Raw genomic sequence first — 20,237 nt, 5'->3', positions numbered from 1 at the left:
GCTCTCATCTCCCTTATGGCTCTATAATGCACTAGTCATGAGAAATTGACAGTCTAGATCTGGCATCCTTTTCCGCCACAACCAGGTACAGTAGGTAGGGTTCTCAACAGAACTACAGAACACTGGCTCTCGATCAGATCGCCAAAATCAAAACTAGCTGGAATTTCGACATGGGGAAACAAAGAAAATGATTGGAAAAAAAAGAAACCAAAAAACGTTGCCAATAATAAGAGAACATATACTACATACTACTACATACAAAGTACAGACCAATAATTTCTATCGGAGCTCCCAAATTCAAACCCCGGTCCATTTTGTGATATCTCACGTGGAGTTGATGCCCTTACTCCTGGCTATCCTCCTGGGGCCGGTAGCCCTTTCTGTAGAGACGCTGGGCCTCCTCCCAGGCGTACCATCTTTCCCGAAGAACGTGCTTGATGCCGTTTTGCGTGACGCGGATCTAGTACAGCCACTCGTTAGCACATTGGGCATCCAAGTGAGCAACAGCCAATTGCATATCATCGACTAATTGTGATGGTGCAAGAATTATAGCGTTCGTAATTCTGAAACAGGGACCAGCAGAATTGAACTTACCACACGATCCCGCTCAGCGGATTCCCACTCTCCGTAACCAGCCTTCAGTCTCTTCCTTTCCATATCGCTCGTAGCTATGCGATTGCGCTCCTTGACGCAGACCCACCAGAGGGAATGGAGATCGTCCCATGACTTCTCACGGAGTTCCTGAATCGACCACGAGCGGCCTAAACGATCGATAGTAAGCATCACAACGTCACCACAGCCTTATAGGGTCCCAAAACTAACCGCATTCGATGTCGTATGTCGGCGTGCTCAAAGCGGTCCGGTCCGTGGGGAAGAAACCCCAGAGTCCATGGTCTGGTGTGGCATTGCGCTTCGGGAGAGCGTCTGGGGAAACTGGCTTGGGCAATGGGTATTTGGACACGCCCAATCGGTACTTGGGGCCAGTGCGGTGAATAGCGGACACGGCGCGGACTTTGTTGAGATCACCACGGCCAGCGGCGACAGCGGCGGTGGAAGAAAAGTTCGAGCACTGGACGGTCGACCGGTTCATGGAGAAATGGAGAGACGGGGCGAGGTAGGGAGGGGGCAATTCGGCCAGCGGGAAAGCCCCGGACTGGCGAGCCAGTCGTAAAACAGACTGACGATGCATTGTGACCGTAAAGCAGCCCTGTGACGGCGAAGGGACTCAGTGGAGGATGTCCTTGCGGCCTCCGGATCAAAAGCGAACGGAACGGACTTTTGGGCGCCTAGATCACGTGTGCGGCTGCGGCTGGTAACACAGTGCGACCAACTGGGAACAACTTCCTACTTACAACATCGTGGGAAGGAAACTCGGGGCCGGTAATGAGTATGATTGAATTATTTCACTACCAATAGACCAGGTTTGTTTTCCTTGGTCGGATCGAATAAGACTAATGTATGTTGACAAAGTGGAAGAGGATGCCGATAATGATGCTATTGATTACATAGATAGCTGGGACGAAGGTGATGCACATGATCTATCATGCCCCCGTCTTGAGCACTAGATATTCCCTAATCTGCATAGTAATGTTGTTGGAAAGAAAAAATAAACCAGTAATCCATGACCAAACTTCCCATCATCAACCCAATTCAGTGCGTGGTCGTGTGCTCATGGTTACCAAGAAGCGAGCATGACCGTGAATGGGCGGCTAATGGAGGTCCGTGCAGGAACCAGAAGCGCGCGTCTGCAGCCACTCCACCTCCCAGAGCCGGCGCAACACTGTGTGGGCAGAGATCCTGGCTGCACATTGGTTTCTTATCGCTCACATGCTGTACCACTGTTTTTCTCTAAATCACACGCCAGAGACTTATTCTTTCATCTGTACTGCTCAAACGACTATCCTGCATTATGAATAGGCCAGGTTTGTGATTTTCACGTTCTTCCCTTTGTTCTCCCGATCGGGCTTGCTACGGCAACCCCAGCAGTCTCCGATCAGTGCTTTCTCTCATGCACATTCTCTTTGAGCTTCATCGTGCCGTGTGGAGGGTGGCTGGTGCTTGGATCCGTGTCTTCTTATCCATCGGGCTTCAATTGCAAGCTCTCTACCAGATGGATCTTCCTTTGCGACCGCAATAGCCTTCCTCGTCACCATGCCAAGCCCCTCCCCCGGCTTTGGTGAAGCAGTCCACCCCCCGAATTTGGCACGTTCACCTGGGCTATGTCGCTGATCACTGTTATGGCTTCCAGGACCCGGCCCCCAGCCCTTGCGAGGCATGTCCGGCTTCCCCGCCCAACAACAAGCACAAGCTCGAAATGCGGCATTAGCATCGGCGCGCCTGCCAAACGGTAAACTTGGTGCGACTCATTGTCTGGTCTCGACCTGGTAGATCCGCCTTGAAAGCTAACGGTGTCGGACCCCAACAGGTGGCGGAGCGAATTGGAACTTCAACCTACCCGTCAGCGGAACGCCGGGGATACAAGGCAACCAGCAGCGCAATATTGGGACCATGGGAACGTTTGCACAGAGCTTGAGCGGCTCTCAACCTGCTACTCCTCTTGACTTATCGTGAGTGTGGCTTGCTCTCTCTCTTTTTGATTGGGTCTATGGATAGGCCTCCTGAAGGACATGTCGAACTTATTGCTGAGAAACCTGACTGTTCCTTCCAGAGACTTCCCTTCGTTATCTGGAGCACCTCCGCAATCGCAAACCCAAAACCCGAGCCATCTAGTATGGGCAAACGCCAGCCAACGTGCGATGCAGCAGACCCCTGTGCAAAGGCCGCAGCATGCTACCTCCCAAGCACCCTCACGAGCTCCGCAGACACAGACCCACCACCCGCAACAGCAATCGCAACCCTCGCATGACGACGTATTTCCCTCGGGCGCACAGTTCGCAAACCGTTCGGACGATTTCCGGAATGGTGGACAGGGTATCAGCGGTCAGTTAGGTGCCGGGGGGCAACCTCAAACCGGCAACATTGAAGAATTCCCCCCGCTCGGACGTAATATCACCACGGACCTCGGTCAGGATCGGAGAGGATCATTGATACAAAGTACAGGGCTTGGCAACTACAACGGTGGCCTTCCGTTTACGGGCGTGAGCCAGGCTCAGTCTGCCCAAGCTCGCAACATGGTCGCCGCGTCGGTGAACGGACAAGAGCGGATAATGTCGCCTGCCACTGCAGGATCAGGGGGTATGTGTCAGTGACTTGGTCAACCCGATCTCAAACTAATAGATTCGATTCAGGTATCGAAACGTCCCGATCGCCGGTGAATCAGGGGTCAAGCAGGGTCCCGGGGCAAGAAAAGGAGGTAAGGGTCGCGACCAGACACGCTTATCGCTTCAATGCTGACATGGATTTAGGAGTTAAACAACAGTGTAATATCGAACCAGAGTGCTTACACCGAGCAACACATCATGCGGCCGCCAGGGTTTCCTGCTACTGGGAAGGAAGCTTCAGGGGCTGCGCAAAGTTCTGATCAATTACCACTGGCCGAAATGAGCGAGCTCGACAAGTTTGGGCTGGCAGGCCTGCTGCGCATGATTCACAGCGATAACGCCGATGTCTCAAGTCTCGCGGTAGGACAGGATCTCATGACATTAGGCCTGGACTTGAATCAACCAGAGTATGTTCTGGCCACTTGTTGAACTTCGAAGGCTTTTCTCACACCGTCCTAGACCCTTACATACGTCATTCGCCTCGCCGTTCGTCGCCTCCATGCCAGGAGTTCCTTTGGAACAAGATTTCGCTCTCCCGGCGTGCTACAATGTCGCCAATGTCCAGCCTCTCCAGACACGTATCCCGAGTTTCAGCGACGAGACCCTATTCTACATATTCTACAGCCAGCCTAGAGATTTACTGCAGGAAGTCGTTGCGGAAGAGCTCATGGGTCGGAAGTGGAGGTACCACAAGATCGAACGGTGCTGGCTTACCCGCGACGAGACGTACCCCGGTCCTGTTGACGTCGATCGCGGCGTGAGTGAAAGGGGAGTCTACCTATTGTGGGATCCCGCCAGTTGGAAGAAGGTTCGGGTATGTCTACCGTCATCTCTGCTTGATGTCGTCTCTCAATGACTCGCGTCACGCATATACTGACCAGATGCTACAGCGCGAGTTTATTCTTCGCTACGAGGATTTGGATAACCGGATGGATCCGAACCGGGGTCTTGCACGAGTCGGATTTCCGCATAGTTCGTGAATGTCTGAAAGGAGCACAGGGGGGAGGGGATAGGATCAAATGGCGTTAGGTTCACTACCAGTTTTCAGGTGACTGTTTCAGGTGTTGCAGTTTTGCCGAGCAACAGGTGTTTCTCTAAGCTTTAGTGGTCTATCCGGGACAAGGACATTCATGCGAATTCAATGACTTCTATGACCTCACTTTCTGGTGCTTCGAAGTAGCTGATAAACAAGTAAACAGCATTTCCATTAGCACTAACACTATTGCATGAATTACTAGCAATCTCAAAAGTACTCTCAACACCCAATCCATGCGTTATCGACTATGGCTTCCTCCCCACCGCAAGAACAGCCACCGGATCCATTTTAACCACGCCATCGGCTCCAAACTTCTCCTCCAGATACTCCCTAATCACCAGCGGCGCCTTCGCCTCATACATCTCCCGCTGCTCCGGTGTCCAAAAAGCTCCAGTCACAATAGGGATCATCCCTTCACCGACCTCCATGAACTCGGATACAGTCAACGAGGTCTCCCTCTGCACAGAAGTAACTTCCACATCTTCGAACCCTTCCTCTTCAAACCGGGCTTTCACGAATGTCTCGTCGTCCCAGCCTTCGTTATGCAAGGCCAGGAACTCTTTCATGGTGGGGAACTTGACGTTCCATGGCGTGGCTTCGATGGCTTCTTTCATAATGACGAGCCAGGATGCTGATATACCTTTGGTTAGACTGCTAATTGAAGTGGCAGATTGAAAGGGAAGAGCATTGACATACAGGTCCTCCACGTCGAAGTCGCAAGCACGCCCCCGGACTGGAGGATACGGAAGCATTCTACCATTGACAAACACACACAGTCAGCTTCTTCACTTCCGAACCAATCACCAATCCAAACAATATCAGCGAAACACCAACAAGAATACTTAGTACTCACCTCTCATCGCAGCCCTCGCATTAGGTATCATCATGAACGCTACCAACACACAACATCAGTCATCCATCCATCCATCCATACATTCCTCCACAAACACACCACCACCCCCTACCAAAACCAGAATATTTATAGTTCACACCACTCACCAAAAGCCGACAACACATGCGTATACCTATCCCCATCCAACCCCGTCCACTGAGCATCCACGACCTTCGCCTCAGCATTCACCCACCCTTCCTTCTCGCTCCGCAACTTGGTATACTCCACCATCAGCTCCGTGACATCTCCGCAGGTCAGCGTCCAGTGTCTCTTGACCTCTTCAGGCAATGTGCTGTTCAGGTAGCTGGATACGACACCCAGTCCGCAGGCGTTGTCGAAGACGACCAGGGGCTGCTTCTTGTTGTTATCACTGGGGGTAGATAGGATGCCGGAGTGCTGGACGAGAGGGGCCACGAATACGCCGGTGAGTTTCTCGGCGAGGTGGTAGCGGGATACGAAGGCTGGGGTGAGGTATGAGGAGGGGGAGATTTTGGGGGGCATTTTGAGGGGTGGGCGGATGGTGTTGGGATTTTGGGTTATGAAAAAGGGTTTGAGTTGGTGGTGTTGAGAGAGATGAGTATTGGTTTGGGTGATGATGGGGATGAGGGATGGCTTGAGAATGGGCACGCTTTTATATATTTCTTTTGGCTGCTTCGTGTTGCTCGTTCTACTGCTTGGCTGTGTGCTGAGGCGCGAAGGATGGGAGTATGTCTCCGATATGTCTCCGCGAGCACCTTGGTGACTGTTTGTCGGGGACTTGGATTGGATGGATGTATTATCAGCTGATGCTTTACGTTCTAGGCCCATGATAGGTATCATTGGTAAAGCGGAAAGGATCCGATTGTATGGTTTACTTGGTTAGTTGGTAGAGATGTCTCCGGAGGCTATTCGTACACTTCCATCCCAGCATGCCAAGATGCAACACCACAGGTTTCGAAGACCCAAGGTTCGAATTAATGTCCATAACGCACCGGAGGAATGGCACAAATAAAATAAAATAAAAAAGATCGAAGAGAGAATGCAATCTACCTGACAAGACCAATAAGGTAAGAGGAAAAAACAAAAAAGAAACGTCCCGGGAGAGGATCGAACTCTCAACCTCACGATTAACAGTCGTACGCGCTAACCTTTATATTGAATTAGTAACTGATGTGATTGGATTAAATTTGTTGAAGGGTAAGCTTACCAATTGCGCCACCGAGACGACTCGTTAAAGATTGGCGTTCATGTTGGCTATATCAGGGATGACTTTACGGGACAGGAGTGATTAACTACTACCACCCCTATGCAAGAGCTGTTTGTTGTCTTCGCCGGTTCTTGATGGTGATGATATATTTTGATTGAGTTGGTGAAACGGTTCGGAGATATATTCCAGGTGTGCAAAATGCTTTCGTAATGATATGTGCGATATGAGATGACTGCATAGTAGTAGTATGTAGCGATGGCTTAAAGTCCACACTGGTCTGGCGTACGGCTTCCTGTAGCTGTACAGCAAGCACCTCCTTGTCTTCTATTGTATTGGTAAAATGGATATGTAAGAGGCGGTGGTCTAGATGATACCTTGAATACATTTTCTTCCTCTCATTATGCCATCGAAAACTCGGAATAGGCGTCCCGGATCGTGCAGAATGACGTTCATATTACCATGCACTGAGGAGGGTGTCCCTCTTAATTCGAATCTGATGAAGACTCTAGATTGCTAGTATTAACAGCGTGCTATCAAGAGACTGCATATGTGATGATATCTGGCATTTGCATCTGGTCAATAAAGTCTCTGTCATGGGCACCAAATAGTACTTTCGAAACTGTTATCGTTAACCTGACGTGGCACACAATTATTGTTGGATGGAACTTATCACCACATAGTCTGCGTAAAGAATTGGACTAGCAAGGGGGTGTAGGAACTCCCATATACCCTACTGAATACTACTCGAACTCACAATTCGTCCGATACGGCTGCGCTTTTTACTTTGTATCTTGAACGGGCTTGCGGGGCTTCTGATGGCTGCAGCCACCTTTGGTCAGGATATACCGTGATCCCTGGAACCAAGTAGACCATATATCGGAGGTAGAGAAGGTACAGAAAAGTCGTTATTATCTGTGACCAGTTTTCTAAAACTGAGAGGCAATGCCGGTGTATGCTGGAACATGGCGGTTAGTAGTATAGCACGAGAGTAGCGTCGTGGTGATTGCAGGTTGCCAGCGCACAATCATGAAGGCTACCAAACCAATACTTTATTGTTCCTTCGCCCATGAGTTGACTATTCGGCTCAACAAGGAAAAACAAAAGGTAGGGGGGAGGTGGTCAGAAATATGCAAAAAAGAAGCGTCCCGGGAGAGGATCGAACTCTCAACCTCACGATTAACAGTCGTACGCGCTAACCTGTATTCGGATTAGTAACTGAGAGATATGATTAAGTTCGGAAGTGAAAGCTTACCAATTGCGCCACCGAGACTACTCAGTTGTTGCAGGGGTCCACTTATGGTTCTATCAATGGGTACAGCCCAATGAATATGATCCAGCTCATGACGCCACCAGCTGTTACACCTCTAGAAGAAGCTGATTATTGTCCCATCGAAACATGTAACGTGTCTGATCATGTCGTAGTGGCTCATAATCGACGGCTTGTTTTTTCAAGCGTATGCTAGAGTATCCCAGCTCTGGACTGAAACGAACAGTAGAGAAGACTGTTCTCTGGTGCTATCCTCGCCCCTGGCCGGATGCTGCAGCATGATCAATGAAACGGGTTCCCATGTTATGGCCCACAGCCTGGTGTTTCTCGATGCTTCTGGAATCACATGGTATCGAACTGACCGTAATGCATTTGCCACACTGACAAGTAGTCAACTCACAGTACTCTGTAGGACCTGTAGTGATCTCGAGTAGCTGGGTATGTTGCTCACTATGTATGCTGTATACTCCCAGAAACGGTGGCAATGCCATCGGCAGGGGAGGTAGGTCGCGTGAGAATCATAGGGTGTCATTTTCATTGTGACAGTCTAAGCTCGCCTCATAGTTCTGTAGTCTAGGCCTGCGGCATGGCTGTTCTGGTTGATCTTTCCTCGTGCGGTATAGCCTTGTTCATCACTTCTCATATATGAAGTCTCCCATGCTTGTCGCTTTCGTGCCCTCTGTTGGCCACCGTTTGGTCATTGTATGGCTCCAGCGACTGTGTATGCATATGATTGGGAGCGACTTCTATCCGCCAGGCCCCCATAACATGCAGCTGATTGTTGACGCAATAGGGGTAATTCTTGGTGGCAAAGGTTTGAAATGTTGCCAGGCCAGCGTTCGCTTTTCTTGCATTCGACGTCTCTCTATCAGCCACAAAAAAAAAAATTATTGTGGTCACCATTGAGCCGACCATAGGGGTCTGCTGGACTTGACTGCTCCGTATCTTTTATAGTTGCGGGCTGTATGGTGAGTTGGAAAAACAAAATACAAAAAAAGAATGGACGTCCCGGGAGAGGATCGAACTCTCAACCTCACGATTAACAGTCGTACGCGCTAACCTTTATATTGAATTAGTAACTGATTGATTGGATGAACATGATGAAGGGCAAGCTTACCAATTGCGCCACCGAGACGACTCGTTGGTGCCGGCGACGAGATCAGGCATCGTCAATGCTCGATTCCAGAGGGCGATGGAAATTGGACGACGCCCACCCATGCCCTACAGTCCAAAAATGGTCTGAATACAATGCAAGCTGCGTGTTAGTGTGGTACATACCTGCTCAGTTCTACACACAATAATTGATATGACACTATAATATTTCTGTACTTAGCTATATTCTGTGGCCGGCTTTTCTTAGGGCTATCAGACTCATACCGTATTGTGTTGATTCTATATATCCGTCGCTGCGGTGTGACAATATACAACAACCGCCCACAAGTACGAAAGCAATCTACCTAAGCCAGTGCACAGTCATGTAAACGGGCTAAGAAACGCAGACAACTGCAAACCGATACACACCGCCCTGATACCTAAGGGACCGTGACGTATACCAGTGATGATGTTCCAGATGTTCACAAAGGTGGAGTTAGCTACCTACGTACGTAGTCAACTCTTCCAATCAATTGGTTGGTTCAAACATTTCTGCTATACCTATATAACCCATCATGGTTTACTGAACAATGCTTTCCTAAAGCACAGAGTATGAAGTATTTTAGTGATTAATGGATTGAATGGCATTGTCTGGTACATATATGTGAATTAATATACAATACACGTGTGATGTTAGCAGCACTGCGATAATGCACATCAAGTTAGACAAGGAGGTGAAGGAGAAAAATATAGTCACAGTCTGAAAATCTGTAAAGTTGTATGAAAGTTGTATGAAAGTTGTATGAAACCTCGATTTTCGACACTCACACATTGTGCTTCTTGAGAAAGTCCTGAATGAAGTCAAAAGCACCTGGGGCCGCATAATGCAAGTTCAAGGCGTGACCTGCAACAGGAGCCACATAGGTAGCAGTATTTGCCTCTGACAATTCCGGATACAGCGCAGGCACAAGACCAGCCAGAATATTGGTCGGAGAACTGCAGTTTCCGTTACAGAAAGGCAAATCTTCATTTCCAGCAACGACCGCAACGGGACCTTGGAACTCGCTTGTTGCATTGACAACATGGGTTAATGTGAAGAGTTCACCCAGCGTGAAGCTTCCCTTGGTGGCATCGGCCAGCGATAGGATTTCAGGGTCAAAACCCGGGTCGTGGAAAAACGCAATCTGATTCGACACCGACGTCCCAGCGACAAGGTATCCAGCAGAAAGTCCACTGAAGCGGTACGGCTGGGTTTCCGAGGCAATTGCTGCATTAAGTCCCAGACCAAAACCAGGCAGACCGTTCGAATTGAGTGCAAATCCCGTCAGCACTGCGGCGTCGAGAGTCTTGGGGTAAGCCGCGGTGACACCCTGGGTCAGGATGCTCCCAAACGAGTGGCCTACACCAACAACAGTCGAAAAGGCGCGGTCACCAAGGGTACCTTGGCGAAGTTTGCTTGCCAGCGTCTTGAGAATCTCCAGCTCGAGTGGTGATTGCACGACATTCAATGGGTCTTCCTTTGACGATGCGCCAACGCCGAGACGGTTGTACAGGAATGTGGCATACCCTGCGGCCGCGGCGGTGTCGACGTAGCTGTATCCCGAGGCAAAGTCCCAGTAGTGGCGGTCCACGCCAATACCGTGCGTGAGGATTTGAACCTTGGTTGTCTTTGAGGTTTCGCCTGCAGGCAGACAATATGTCGCCTCGATATCGTAGCTGCCGCTGACCCGTTGGGTGCCGCTCGCGAGGGATTTCAGGTAGCCATCCCCGCCTGACGACCACAGGCTGACGAGTGTCTGGGTTACTTGCGACTGGTTAGAGGGCAAGTCGTACGCGAACTTGAGGTTTTTGTCGGTAGTCGCGTTGACTTTAACGGTGCCGGAGACGCAATGGGCTGATCCGCCGTTGGAAACGTGAACGGTAGGATTCGCCAACCCGGTCACATTGGGGAATTCAAGTCCAGCAGCACCCGAAAGAGGAGAGGAATTGACGTTCTGGGCCAATGCAGCAGCACCGAGCAAGGCAGAAGTAAGGGTCTTCATGGTTGTTGTTGGGCTAATCGATAAAGGCGAGGAGCGAGGATACGAGCTGATTTGGATTCCTTCAGAATTGTCTTTCATAGAATATGTTTTCAATCTTCTTATATACTACCCAATCCACATAATTGTGAGCACATAATTATGGCATCCAACCTCGCAAGAAACCCCCATTCGGGACAATTCCAAATATCAAAAACATGGGCAGCCGAGGGCCGCATGTCCGGGTATTTGCCGGCCTGACAGGAGTTGCATGCTAATATTGATCTAACAGGCCACTGGGACGAGTGTAATGATGCTTTGTCATTAGAAACTTTCGGCAGCCTTCAACTCCCAACTGTTTCAAAGCATGTTCCCCACATATTCAGCCCCAAATTAGAAAAGATAGCGAGGCGGTAGAACATCGATCGTATATTTGTCATGAGCCTAGAACACCTGAACGAATTGACTATCAAAACTGATTAATCTCTATAGCGATCTGATTAGCGGACTCTCAGATAAATCATGAAAGATGGTACTATAGGAATCAGCAATTCGCAACGCTTTGAACACTCCACGATTGAATGAGTCCATCACAGATTTGGCAGGGTTATTGCACGAAAAAAACCAACAAGATTTGACGTTCTTGAAAGGGCAAAATCGACAAAGGTTTGGAAGCACGTCATTAGGTATAGCGAGAGACTGAGACTGTTCTATGCGCTGTTCCTGTATAGGGCTAATCTAACCCAATTAGGTATGTGGTTTGACTGTAGGTTGCAAGTTGGAACCGTTCCAGAAGCTCCATATTACCAATTGCCCGCGTTTCCGCATTATCAGCGCTGGGGTATGCGCGAAATGACAAATCTTGGTTACCAGTAAGGAAAAGTGTGCTTTGTTGGCGGGGCCCGGAGGGACCCGGAGTGTACGGAGAAGCGGAAGTTTAAGCAGTATGCGATTGCGACGACATCTGGCTGCTTGATGTCCATACTGTTGGGAGTTGTGGCGGCGGACTGGTCGTAGCTGGTCTTGAAAGACCTTAGAGAAGGCTACTTCGCCACCAACATAGACCAGTCTGCGGTTTAAGAGTGCTATGGCCTCACTTTCCTTCGCCAGATAGACCGCCATTGACGCGAGATTTTACTAAAAGTCGCACTTCTCGTTTCCCAGACCATCAAACATGCCGGTTTTCCGGACTGCATCCATTCAGATAGGATACCATTGTTCTCGCTGAAGCTTCACTCCTGGGTGAGCCTGCAGTGATCCTGTTCGTTCCCGGAGTAGCTTCGGTTTTGATCTCGCTCCACAATAGCTTTGACGAAAGTTGCGCGGTGCTGTTTTATCTGCTTTAATTCGGATGTTCTCCGTCTCGCCCTGGAGCCCCAGGCAGTTGTTGACGATTTGCTGGAGCTGGACTGGTTGTTGCAGAAGTTTGAGAGCATTTGGGGACGCTAGGTTGGTGTCTAGACTTATCCCTGATAGACCCGGCTCCGCCCGGGTTGCCCTCGTTGAAGAAGATACCATCGATGATGATGTTGCAAGTGATGCCCAACTTCTTCCTGCGCAGGTGTTAACCTGTGACGTCTGGCTTGTAGACATGCCGTTGCGAAGATCGCGTCCTATCGCGGTGAGTTCTGATATTTCCTTTCGTAGTTCCTGGATTCCGAGGATTGAGGGATTCTGTCGGTTGTGTTTCTGAACTTCTAGTGCAAGTATACCCAGTAAGGGTACACATTTCTAATACAAATACGTACTTTCAGTGTGGACGCTGTATACAATTTGTCCGCCGCATTTGCGGATAGCGAACTACGTTACAATCACGAAGTATACCATACAATGAGGCCATGCCCGGAAAGCAGACGCCCAATAATACTGAGGAGCTCCATGTCCAAGTTTGATATAGAGTTGGTAACGACTCTTTGTCCATATATGTAGGACAAAAAGAACAAAAAGAAAGAGCAGGATGAGCCACGGTTCCACTGGACTTTGCGCCGGCTATGCCTGTCCAAGGCAAAAGGGAAAAAGAGAAAAAAGATGCGTCCCGGGAGAGGATCGAACTCTCAACCTCACGATTAACAGTCGTACGCGCTAACCTTTAATGCTGAATTAGTGACTGATTGGGTCTGATGTAGTGATGAAAGGTAAGCTTACCAATTGCGCCACCGAGACCGGTTGTTGAGAGAAAGCCACTATTAGAGCTAAATAAGCTAAAGTGACTTTCTGACTGACAACCATACCTATTATCACGTGTAACCCCTCCATGATTACATTATCACGATAGCGCGCACCAACCCCGAAAGAGCAAACCGTAAACAGCGCTGGGCCCCGACGGCAAAACACCGCCCGCAAAATCGCTCCCCAGACGTCAATCAATCCCGCAACTGTTCTCTCGGTCCCCCCTCCCATGCACCTGATCGTCTAGTTCATGGGGCTGGATCAGAGTCGCAACAATGAGGATTACGGAGATTATTATTGACGTAAGTTCATGTTCTCCGCTGCCCGGAGAATGTGCGATCGCTGACTGTCAACACACAGGGCTTCAAATCGTACGCCGTGCGTACGGTGATCTCAGGATGGTATGCGCGGATTGAGACGCCTTCCACTGTGCAATTTGCTTGATGATGGCAGACCTAACATTTCTTACATAGGGACGAATCCTTCAACTCCATCACCGGTCTCAACGGTAGTGGTAAATCGAACATTCTCGATGCCATCTGTTTCGTCCTCGGTATCACGAACATGTCCACTGTTCGCGCGCAGAACTTGCAGGATCTCATCTACAAACGTGGTCAAGCCGGTGTGACCAAGGCCAGTGTGACGATTGTCTTCGATAACCGCGACACCGCGAAATCGCCGATCGGATTCGAGGAATATGCGACCATCTCGGTGACACGGCAGATTGTTCTTGGAGGCACGAGCAAGTACCTCATCAATGGACACCGCGCGCAGCAACAGACCGTGCAAAACCTCTTCCAGAGTGTGCAGCTGAACATCAACAATCCCAATTTCTTGATTATGCAAGGTCGTATCACCAAAGTCTTGAATATGAAACCCGTTGAAATTCTGTCCATGATTGAGGAAGCGGCCGGTACACGGATGTTTGAGGATAGGAGGGAAAAGGCTGTGAAGACAATGGGCAAGAAAGAGCTCAAGTTGCGCGAAATTGAAGAGCTTCTTAAGGAAGAAATCGAGCCCAAGCTGGAGAAGCTGCGATCCGAAAAGCGCGCTTTCCTCGATTTCCAACAGACCCAGAATGACTTGGAGCGCTTGACTCGCTTGGTGGTTGCCCACGACTACCTTAGGGGCAACGAGAGGTTACGGGTTTCCGGAGAAGAATGCGAGCAAAAGAGGAACAAGGTGCAGGCACTGGAAGACAATGCGGCCAAGCTGAAGAGTGAAATTGCTCACCTTGAGGAGGATATGAAGCGGGTCCGAGCAGCCCGCGATAAGGAACTACGGAAGGGTGGTAAATTTCAGGCTCTGGAGGATGAGGTCAAGTCCCACTCGCATGAACTTGTTCGTTTGACCACCGTTTTCGATCTCAAGAACGCCAGCATTGCTGAAGAGAAAGAAAAGAGGAAGGAAGTCCAGAGAACCGTGACGGACCTGGAGAAGGTCCTCAAGGAGAAGCAGAAGGTCTATGATAAGCTTCAGGCGCAGTATGATGCCGCTAAAGCAGAGCTTGACGCCCAGACAGCTGAAGTGGAGCAGAAGGAAGAATTGCTCCAGACCCTGCAGACTGGTGTCGCTTCAAAGGAAGGCCAGGAGAGTGGTTACCAGGGCCAGCTTCAGGACGCTCGTAACCGTGCAAACACGGCTGCCACTGAACAAGAGCAGGCTAAACTCAAGATCGCTAACTTGGAGAAGAGGATCAAGGAAGAGGAGCCGCGCGCGAAGAAGGCCAAGGAACAGAACTCCGGTCTCCTGAAAGAATTGGAGGGACTGAAGTCGCAAGCTAAGAAGCTTGATTCAGAACTTTCTAGGCTAGGATTTGAGCCGGGTCGCGAGGAGGAGCTTTACCAGCAGCAGACTGAACTTCAAAAAGAGATCCGTGAGTTGCGTCAGAGAGCAGACGGCCTCCAGAGGAAGGTTGCGAATGTCGATTTCAACTACAGTGACCCCCATCCTCACTTCGATCGTTCTAAAGTCAAGGGTCTGGTTGCGCAGCTCTTTAGCCTTGACAAAGAGAAGCTTCAAGCTGCTACAGCACTGGAGATCTGCGCGGGTGGCCGTCTGTACAACGTTGTTGTCGACACCGCCGAAACCGGTACCCAGCTGCTTCAGAACGGAAGACTGAAGAAGCGCGTGACCATCATCCCCTTGAATAAGATATCCTCATTTGTTGCCTCGGCAGAGAAGATTGGGGCGGCGCAGAGGATTGCTCCCGGGAAGGTTGATCTTGCCTTGTCGCTCATTGGCTACGACGAGGAAGTCACTTCGGCGATGAACTACGTCTTCGGTAACACCCTGATTTGCAATGATGCCGATACAGCTAAGCGGGTCACTTTTGACCCATCCGTTCGGATTAAGAGTGTGACGCTCGAGGGTGATGTCTATGACCCATCCGGTACTCTGTCCGGAGGTAGTGCTCCCAACACGAGCGGTGTGCTTGTCACCCTGCAGAAGTTCAACGAAATTACCCGGGAGATCCGGAGTAAGGAACGACAGCTGGCTACTGTGGAGGAAACAATGAGGAAGGAGAAGAAGAAGCTGGATGCTGCTCGTACAATCAAGCAAGAGCTGGACCTTAAGACCCACGAGATTAAGCTTACGGAGGAGCAAATTAGCAGCAACTCGTCTTCCTCGGTAAGTCCCACTTCGATGCTTCCTTTAGACGTATAACTGACGAAAACAGATCATCCACGCCGTAGAAGAGATGAAAGCGAACATCGAGCAGTTGAAGAAGGACATCTCTGACGCAAAGACTCGCCAGAGCGAAGCATCCAAGGATATCAAGCGGATCGAGAAGGATATGAGTGAGTTCAACGACAACAAGGACAGCAAACTTGCGGAACTGCAGTCTTCTCTGGATTCCCTGAAGAAGAGTTTGGCCAAAAACTCCAACTCGGTCAAGACCCTGCAGAAAGAGCTTCAGAACTCCCGGTTAGAGCTGGAGCAAGTTGGCGGTGATCTGTCGGCGGCCGAGGAACAAAACGCTGAGGCCGAAAATACCCTCAAGGCTCAGATGGAAGAAATCCAATCGCTGAAGAGAGAACAAGCTCGGATCAAGGTAGGAATGTCAAGTCACGACTTAAGACCATCTGCTAATGATCTATAGGACGCGCATGATATTGCCCAGGCTCACCTGGAGGACGAAAGGGCTAAGCTGACCGGTTTTGATGATGAGCTGCGTGAACTCGAGCGGACGAAGCAGTCGAAGAACTCCCAACTTACGGAAGAGGGCTTGGAAGTCCAAAAGCTGGGACATCAGCTCGAGAAACTGCAGAAGGAGCAACAAGCTGCGGCGCAGACGGTGGCTCATATGGAGGAGGAGCATGAATGGATCGCTGATGAGAAGGATAACTTCGGACGGTCCAACACGGCATACGATTTCAAGAACCAGAATATCGCCGAGTGCAAGTCGACACTGCGCAACCTGACGGAGCGATTCCAGGGCATGAAGAAGAAGATCAACCCCAAGGTGATGAACATGATCGACAGCGTCGAGAAGAAGGAGGCTGCCCTGAAGAACATGATGAAGACCGTCATTCGTGACAAGAGCAAGATCGAGGAGACCATCATCAACTTGAACGAGTACAAGAAGGAGGCCCTCCACAAAACATGGACTAAGGTCACAGCCGACTTCGGACAGATCTTCAACGACCTGCTGCCCGGCAGTTTTGCCAAGCTAGAGCCCCCTGAGGGCAAGGATATCACTGAAGGTCTGGAAGTCAAGGTGTCTCTGGGCAAGGTCTGGAAGCAGAGTTTAACTGAGTTGAGTGGTGGACAACGGTACGTGAATTTTCGATGGATTACTCTTTCCTGGCTACGAGCTAACATTTGTCTAGGTCTCTCATTGCGCTTTCGCTAATTATGGCGCTACTACAATTCAAGCCGGCGCCAATGTACATTCTGGACGAGGTTGATGCCGCTCTGGATCTGTCGCATACCCAGAACATTGGTCGGTTGATCAAGACGCGATTCAAGGGATCGCAGTTCATCGTTGTGTCGCTGAAGGACGGCATGTTCCAGAATGCCAACCGGATCTTCCGCACAAGGTTCAGCGAGGGAACCAGTGTGGTCCAGGCCTTGACTCCTGCCGACATGAAGTAGACCTCAAGCTGGGATTGTTATTCTTCATTTGTCGATATTGCGTTGGTGCATATGGGTCTTTTGGTTTGGACATTGGACATGGCGCGTTACGTGACAGGCCAGGAGGTTGGGACGGGGTGTTTTCGGATGATGTATATGATTCTGGATGATTCTGCAGTTCTACACCGTACTCTTATGAGATATGTTAATGACGGACGCAAGGAGATCTCCGTAGAGACAGCGGTAGGATGCAATAAGTTGTTGGAGGCTGGAGGCTGGAGTGCTGGTAACTTACTATAAAGGGCGACCAACTGCTGGCATCATCTGCCACAACATTAGTTGAATGCCAGCAAGACACGGCCTTACTCGGTGCTCAGCCACCCTATCCAGTTGAGTCAATCGGCCTTCTTCTTCTCCTTTTCTTGGTGGGGGGAGTTTATTTGCTTTTTCCTCACCTTTTTCCCCTGGCCAAATCGCCCCGAAACTCAAGCACCGCCGCAGTCGGTCAACGTGCCCGCCCCGATCCGGCCGGGATCCGATTGTCCCACCGCCACCTCGCCGCTTTCCCCCCAAACGAACTGCCGCGGCATCACTCCTCCTCCATCCCCAGCATTCTATTCAACGCCGCCTTGTTTTGGGCTTCGAGCTAAAACTCTCCTACTCCGTTGACTCCAAGGCGGTCGCATACGCCAGTTTCGAGCTGCGACTCCCCAATCTGACCCAACCAACAGTCCACGTTTCGTCCTATACCCGCTACCTCGTCCAGAGAGATCCTCACAACAATGCCAGAAGAAGAGCCGTCCCTGAATATCCCCTCTCTCCTCACCCTCGCCGTGGTGTCATTCTTCGTGCTTCGATGGTTCCTTAACCGCGATGGGGGAGAGGCCGGGCCAGGTAGCAGTCGCAGTCGGCCGCGAGGCACCGTCGACCCAGCTCAAGTCGAGCAAATATCCCAGATGTTCCCTCAGCTCAGCGCCCGTGAGATCATGTGGGATTTGCAGCGCAACGGGGGTAGTGTTGCGGCGACGACGGAGAGAATCCTGACCGGTCGGGGGCTGGAAGTGGTGAGTCTTTCCCCTCATTCCTATCTTACTTTTATGCATGAAGACCCGCGCCGCTGGTCGTTCATCACCTTCTCTTCTCTCTTCCCCTTTCTCGTTCCCCGCATTGTGTCAGATGCATGGCCAGCTAACCGAACCTACCTTGTAGCCGCCCCCATCCTTCCAACCTCAGATTGCGATCCCCAATACAGCCCCGGTTCAGTCACAACCTACCCAAACGCCGACCTCCAAGGCCGATGCCCAGGATCTGATCTCCCGATACAACCTTCGCGCGAAACTCGAGGCCGAGAACAGCGCCGCTGAGTCCGCGCCGTCGCAGGCTTCTTCCACGACGGGCTGGTCGCAGAGCAAGGAGGAGCGCCAGCGCTTGCTGCAGAAGCGCAGAGACGAGATGATTCTGGCGGCGCGGAGGAAGATGATGCAGAAGGATCAGGCTGCTCAATGAAGTTAGCCATGCTATATCGTTCGTGGGGACTGGAAATTTGGAACTAACCCTTTGGGGCCCCGGTATTGCGCGTCATAGGGGCAGGCAGATTGACGGCTTACTCGACGAGGGTTTTTCTTTATGCCGTTCATTCTGTATTGAGTTGGATTACTTTTGTGTGCTTCTTCGATCTCCTTCGGGTTGTTATATACCTCTTGTTGCCGGCGTTGGGGATGTGTAAGATTCAATCCATTGTTATTGGCATATCTGTTGTTGATTTCATTTGTCTTTCGGAGATTGACTTGTCATGTCTTTTTTCTACTTTCTTCCCTCTCTCCTCTCACTCTCATCTTAAGCTGAGCGTCGCATGCATCTGGTGTTTTTGATAGGGGGATATGATCCGGACTACTTACTACCTATCTACTATTTGCTTACTAGCATGACACCCGGCCCATCAACCAAGTAACTTTCAATCAATGATTTAGGGTATATATACATACATGTGTCTGATGTATGTGCGATGCCAATATGATCATGTCCTGCCATGTCCCATACATATATAGACTTGACCCCGATAACTCCCGTCACGAAATAAACACTGAACACTGAACCAACCCACGCATTGCAAATATAAAAACGAGAGAAAAGAAGGAGAAGAAACATCTAAAACTCCATTTCATCATCATCGTCTTGCGTCCCATCATACCCTCCATTCGCCATTTCCTCCGCCATCTCTTCTCTCCTCGCCTGTTCCTTCGACGCCCCGATGCGCCTATCAACATGACTCGTTAGCAATCCACGCACGACTCAACAACACAAGTAAAGAATGTGGAGGAAGCGCTAAGAACGTACCTCAGTTCATCCACCACCCCCGCAATGAACCTCCTCCCCTCTCCCAACTCCATAGCTCCCACACCCGTCAACGCAACACCCCCACCACCCATAGCCGCCGCATCCAGAACATCCACACCAGCCCTCACCTTCGCCATCCGCACCTCCCTCAGCTCCTTCAACAGTCGCCTCGTCTGATCCGGATCCACTAGATCATCGCTCGCCGCCTCCAGCAACATCGTCCCTACCTCCAACCAATGGAACGGTAGTGCCGGCGGCTCCCCCGGCGGGATGTGATCGCGTGCTGTATTCTGAGGCAGAAACGGCGGTGCAGGGTAGTATTTCTCGCCGGAGGGGGTGTAGCGCGGTGTCGCGAGCGGAGCGCGACGGTGATCTCCTGGGGCAGGCTGGCCGGGCAGTGGAGGCGGCGGGGAGAAGGCGTGCTGGTATTCGTCGTTTTTTGTCTCGATTTCGAGGATGAGTTCGAGAGATTCGGGGTGGAGCCAGGGCGGGGGGAGGATGTTGGCGCGGCGTTGGCGTTTGAGGAGGAGGGCAAGCCAGAGGGGGAGGGAGGTGCGTCGGGGCGGGAGGAGGGGGGATACGGGGCCCTATTTGAGGAGGAGTTATTAGTTGTGATTAATAGCATAGGGTGATTGTATAAGACGTACTCCTAGTAATTCAAGCCCCTCGAGTCGCTGACGAGGCAAGATGGTGACCATCTCCATCTCCGCGAGGAAGGAGATCTCCGGGGGCGTGATGCCCCGCGGGAGGGGAAAGGCCATTGACCCTCACGTTTGCGCGTGGATTGGCCGGGGAAAAGGAGTTAGGGACGTGTCGGGGCAGTCGAAGAAGAGTATTCCATGCCCCGGAGTTACTTTGCGGACCGAATGAAAGAAGGGGAGCTTGAAGTTGTTCATTCAAATTCAATCGCGATGGGCGTCGATTGCCCGATGCGGTGTGTTT

General features: G+C 50.7%; 8 protein-coding genes, 3 non-coding genes and 1 pseudogene across 12 annotated transcripts; 3 read left to right on the top strand and 9 right to left on the bottom strand.

The window, feature by feature from the left end:
- Positions 1-29: 29 nt before the first annotated feature.
- mrpl4 (mitochondrial 54S ribosomal protein uL29m) lies at positions 30-1,324 on the bottom strand. The gene is made up of 3 exons (XM_025705516.1): positions 823-1,324; positions 595-761; positions 30-460 (listed from the first exon to the last, which is right to left on the bottom strand). Exons 1-3 carry the CDS (start codon positions 1,187-1,189, stop codon positions 344-346), a joined length of 651 nt encoding a protein of 216 aa, XP_025568382.1. The 5' UTR covers positions 1,190-1,324; the 3' UTR covers positions 30-343.
- A 463-nt stretch (positions 1,325-1,787) lies between these two features.
- Positions 1,788-4,511, top strand: BO88DRAFT_400255 (NOT2 family protein). The gene is made up of 8 exons (XM_025705515.1): positions 1,788-1,922; positions 2,249-2,356; positions 2,426-2,567; positions 2,669-3,195; positions 3,249-3,313; positions 3,366-3,628; positions 3,681-4,035; positions 4,112-4,511. The coding sequence occupies exons 1-8, from the start codon at positions 1,910-1,912 to the stop codon at positions 4,199-4,201; spliced, it is 1,563 nt and encodes a 520-aa protein (XP_025568381.1). The 5' UTR covers positions 1,788-1,909; the 3' UTR covers positions 4,202-4,511.
- Positions 4,415-5,728, bottom strand: gtmA (gliotoxin thiomethyltransferase). The gene is made up of 4 exons (XM_025705514.1): positions 5,257-5,728; positions 5,111-5,149; positions 4,954-5,010; positions 4,415-4,888 (listed from the first exon to the last, which is right to left on the bottom strand). The coding sequence occupies exons 1-4, from the start codon at positions 5,648-5,650 to the stop codon at positions 4,503-4,505; spliced, it is 876 nt and encodes a 291-aa protein (XP_025568380.1). The 5' UTR covers positions 5,651-5,728; the 3' UTR covers positions 4,415-4,502.
- Positions 5,729-6,220: 492 nt separating this feature from the next.
- BO88DRAFT_t8 lies at positions 6,221-6,353 on the bottom strand. Its single transcript has one exon. It is a non-coding gene; the product is annotated as a tRNA-Sec (tRNA).
- Positions 6,354-7,476: 1,123 nt separating this feature from the next.
- BO88DRAFT_t7 lies at positions 7,477-7,605 on the bottom strand. Its single transcript has one exon. It is a non-coding gene; the product is annotated as a tRNA-Ser (tRNA).
- Positions 7,606-8,606: 1,001 nt separating this feature from the next.
- On the bottom strand, positions 8,607-8,737 carry BO88DRAFT_t6 (annotated as a pseudogene). The gene has a single exon. The product of its transcript is annotated as a tRNA-OTHER (tRNA).
- Positions 8,738-9,518: 781 nt separating this feature from the next.
- Positions 9,519-10,736, bottom strand: BO88DRAFT_328154 (alpha/beta hydrolase; the record flags this gene model as incomplete). Its single annotated transcript, XM_025702545.1, has 1 exon — positions 9,519-10,736. The coding sequence occupies one exon, from the start codon at positions 10,734-10,736 to the stop codon at positions 9,519-9,521; it is 1,218 nt and encodes a 405-aa protein (XP_025568379.1).
- Positions 10,737-11,698: 962 nt separating this feature from the next.
- BO88DRAFT_400248 (uncharacterized protein) lies at positions 11,699-12,366 on the bottom strand. The gene has a single exon (XM_025705513.1). It carries the CDS (start codon positions 12,303-12,305, stop codon positions 11,913-11,915), a length of 393 nt encoding a protein of 130 aa, XP_025568378.1. The 5' UTR covers positions 12,306-12,366; the 3' UTR covers positions 11,699-11,912.
- Positions 12,367-12,743: 377 nt separating this feature from the next.
- On the bottom strand, positions 12,744-12,875 carry BO88DRAFT_t5. The gene has a single exon. It is a non-coding gene; the product is annotated as a tRNA-Sec (tRNA).
- A 179-nt stretch (positions 12,876-13,054) lies between these two features.
- Positions 13,055-17,283, top strand: BO88DRAFT_440016 (condensin subunit SMC2). Its single transcript, XM_025709753.1, has 6 exons — positions 13,055-13,183; positions 13,242-13,282; positions 13,355-15,512; positions 15,562-15,936; positions 15,985-16,658; positions 16,715-17,283. Exons 1-6 carry the CDS (start codon positions 13,157-13,159, stop codon positions 16,977-16,979), a joined length of 3,540 nt encoding a protein of 1,179 aa, XP_025568377.1. The 5' UTR covers positions 13,055-13,156; the 3' UTR covers positions 16,980-17,283.
- A 457-nt stretch (positions 17,284-17,740) lies between these two features.
- On the top strand, positions 17,741-18,464 carry BO88DRAFT_409930 (CUE domain-containing protein; the record flags this gene model as incomplete). The annotated part of the gene is made up of 2 exons (XM_025707983.1): positions 17,741-18,022; positions 18,168-18,464. 2 exons carry the CDS (start codon positions 17,741-17,743, stop codon positions 18,462-18,464), a joined length of 579 nt encoding a protein of 192 aa, XP_025568376.1.
- Positions 18,465-18,680: 216 nt separating this feature from the next.
- psf2 (DNA replication protein PSF2) lies at positions 18,681-20,171 on the bottom strand. Its single transcript, XM_025705512.1, has 3 exons — positions 19,943-20,171; positions 19,296-19,882; positions 18,681-19,215 (listed from the first exon to the last, which is right to left on the bottom strand). The coding sequence occupies exons 1-3, from the start codon at positions 20,054-20,056 to the stop codon at positions 19,107-19,109; spliced, it is 810 nt and encodes a 269-aa protein (XP_025568375.1). The 5' UTR covers positions 20,057-20,171; the 3' UTR covers positions 18,681-19,106.
- Positions 20,172-20,237: the final 66 nt, after the last annotated feature.

This window comes from Aspergillus vadensis (assembly GCF_003184925.1).
Source record: "Aspergillus vadensis CBS 113365 unplaced genomic scaffold BO88scaffold_1, whole genome shotgun sequence".
Lineage (NCBI taxonomy): Eukaryota > Fungi > Ascomycota > Eurotiomycetes > Eurotiales > Aspergillaceae > Aspergillus > Aspergillus vadensis.
This window is presented reverse-complemented; position numbering and strand designations above follow the sequence as displayed.

Bases quoted from the DNA above. Each gene is read 5' to 3' on its own strand.
- mrpl4 (XM_025705516.1), bottom strand. From the start codon at position 1,189: ATGCATCGTCAGTCTGTTTTACGACTGGCTCGCCAGTCCGGGGCTTTC. The intron at 762-822 runs GTTAGTTTTGGG...TCGATCGTTTAG, and splicing joins GACATACGACATCGAATGCG to GCCGCTCGTGGTCGATTCAG. The intron at 461-594 runs GTAAGTTCAATT...TGGCTGTACTAG, and splicing joins CCGCTGAGCGGGATCGTGTG to ATCCGCGTCACGCAAAACGG.
- BO88DRAFT_400255 (XM_025705515.1), top strand. The intron at 2,357-2,425 runs GTGCGACTCATT...GGACCCCAACAG, and splicing joins CCTGCCAAACGGTAAACTTG to GTGGCGGAGCGAATTGGAAC. The intron at 3,196-3,248 runs GTATGTGTCAGT...GATTCGATTCAG, and splicing joins TGCCACTGCAGGATCAGGGG to GTATCGAAACGTCCCGATCG.
- gtmA (XM_025705514.1), bottom strand. From the start codon at position 5,650: ATGCCCCCCAAAATCTCCCCCTCCTCATACCTCACCCCAGCCTTCGTA. The intron at 5,011-5,110 runs GTGAGTACTAAG...TGTCAATGGTAG, and splicing joins TGCGAGGGCTGCGATGAGAG to AATGCTTCCGTATCCTCCAG. The intron at 4,889-4,953 runs GTATGTCAATGC...AAGGTATATCAG, and splicing joins GACTTCGACGTGGAGGACCT to CATCCTGGCTCGTCATTATG.
- BO88DRAFT_400248 (XM_025705513.1), bottom strand. From the start codon at position 12,305: ATGTCTACAAGCCAGACGTCACAGGTTAACACCTGCGCAGGAAGAAGT.
- BO88DRAFT_440016 (XM_025709753.1), top strand. From the start codon at position 13,157: ATGAGGATTACGGAGATTATTATTGAC. The intron at 13,283-13,354 runs GTATGCGCGGAT...TTTCTTACATAG, and splicing joins CGTACGGTGATCTCAGGATG to GGACGAATCCTTCAACTCCA. The intron at 15,937-15,984 runs GTAGGAATGTCA...AATGATCTATAG, and splicing joins GAGAACAAGCTCGGATCAAG to GACGCGCATGATATTGCCCA.
- psf2 (XM_025705512.1), bottom strand. From the start codon at position 20,056: ATGGCCTTTCCCCTCCCGCGGGGCATCACGCCCCCGGAGATCTCCTTC. The intron at 19,883-19,942 runs GTACGTCTTATA...CTCCTCAAATAG, and splicing joins AGGGGCTTGAATTACTAGGA to GGCCCCGTATCCCCCCTCCT. The intron at 19,216-19,295 runs GTACGTTCTTAG...TCATGTTGATAG, and splicing joins GGGGTGGTGGATGAACTGAG to GCGCATCGGGGCGTCGAAGG.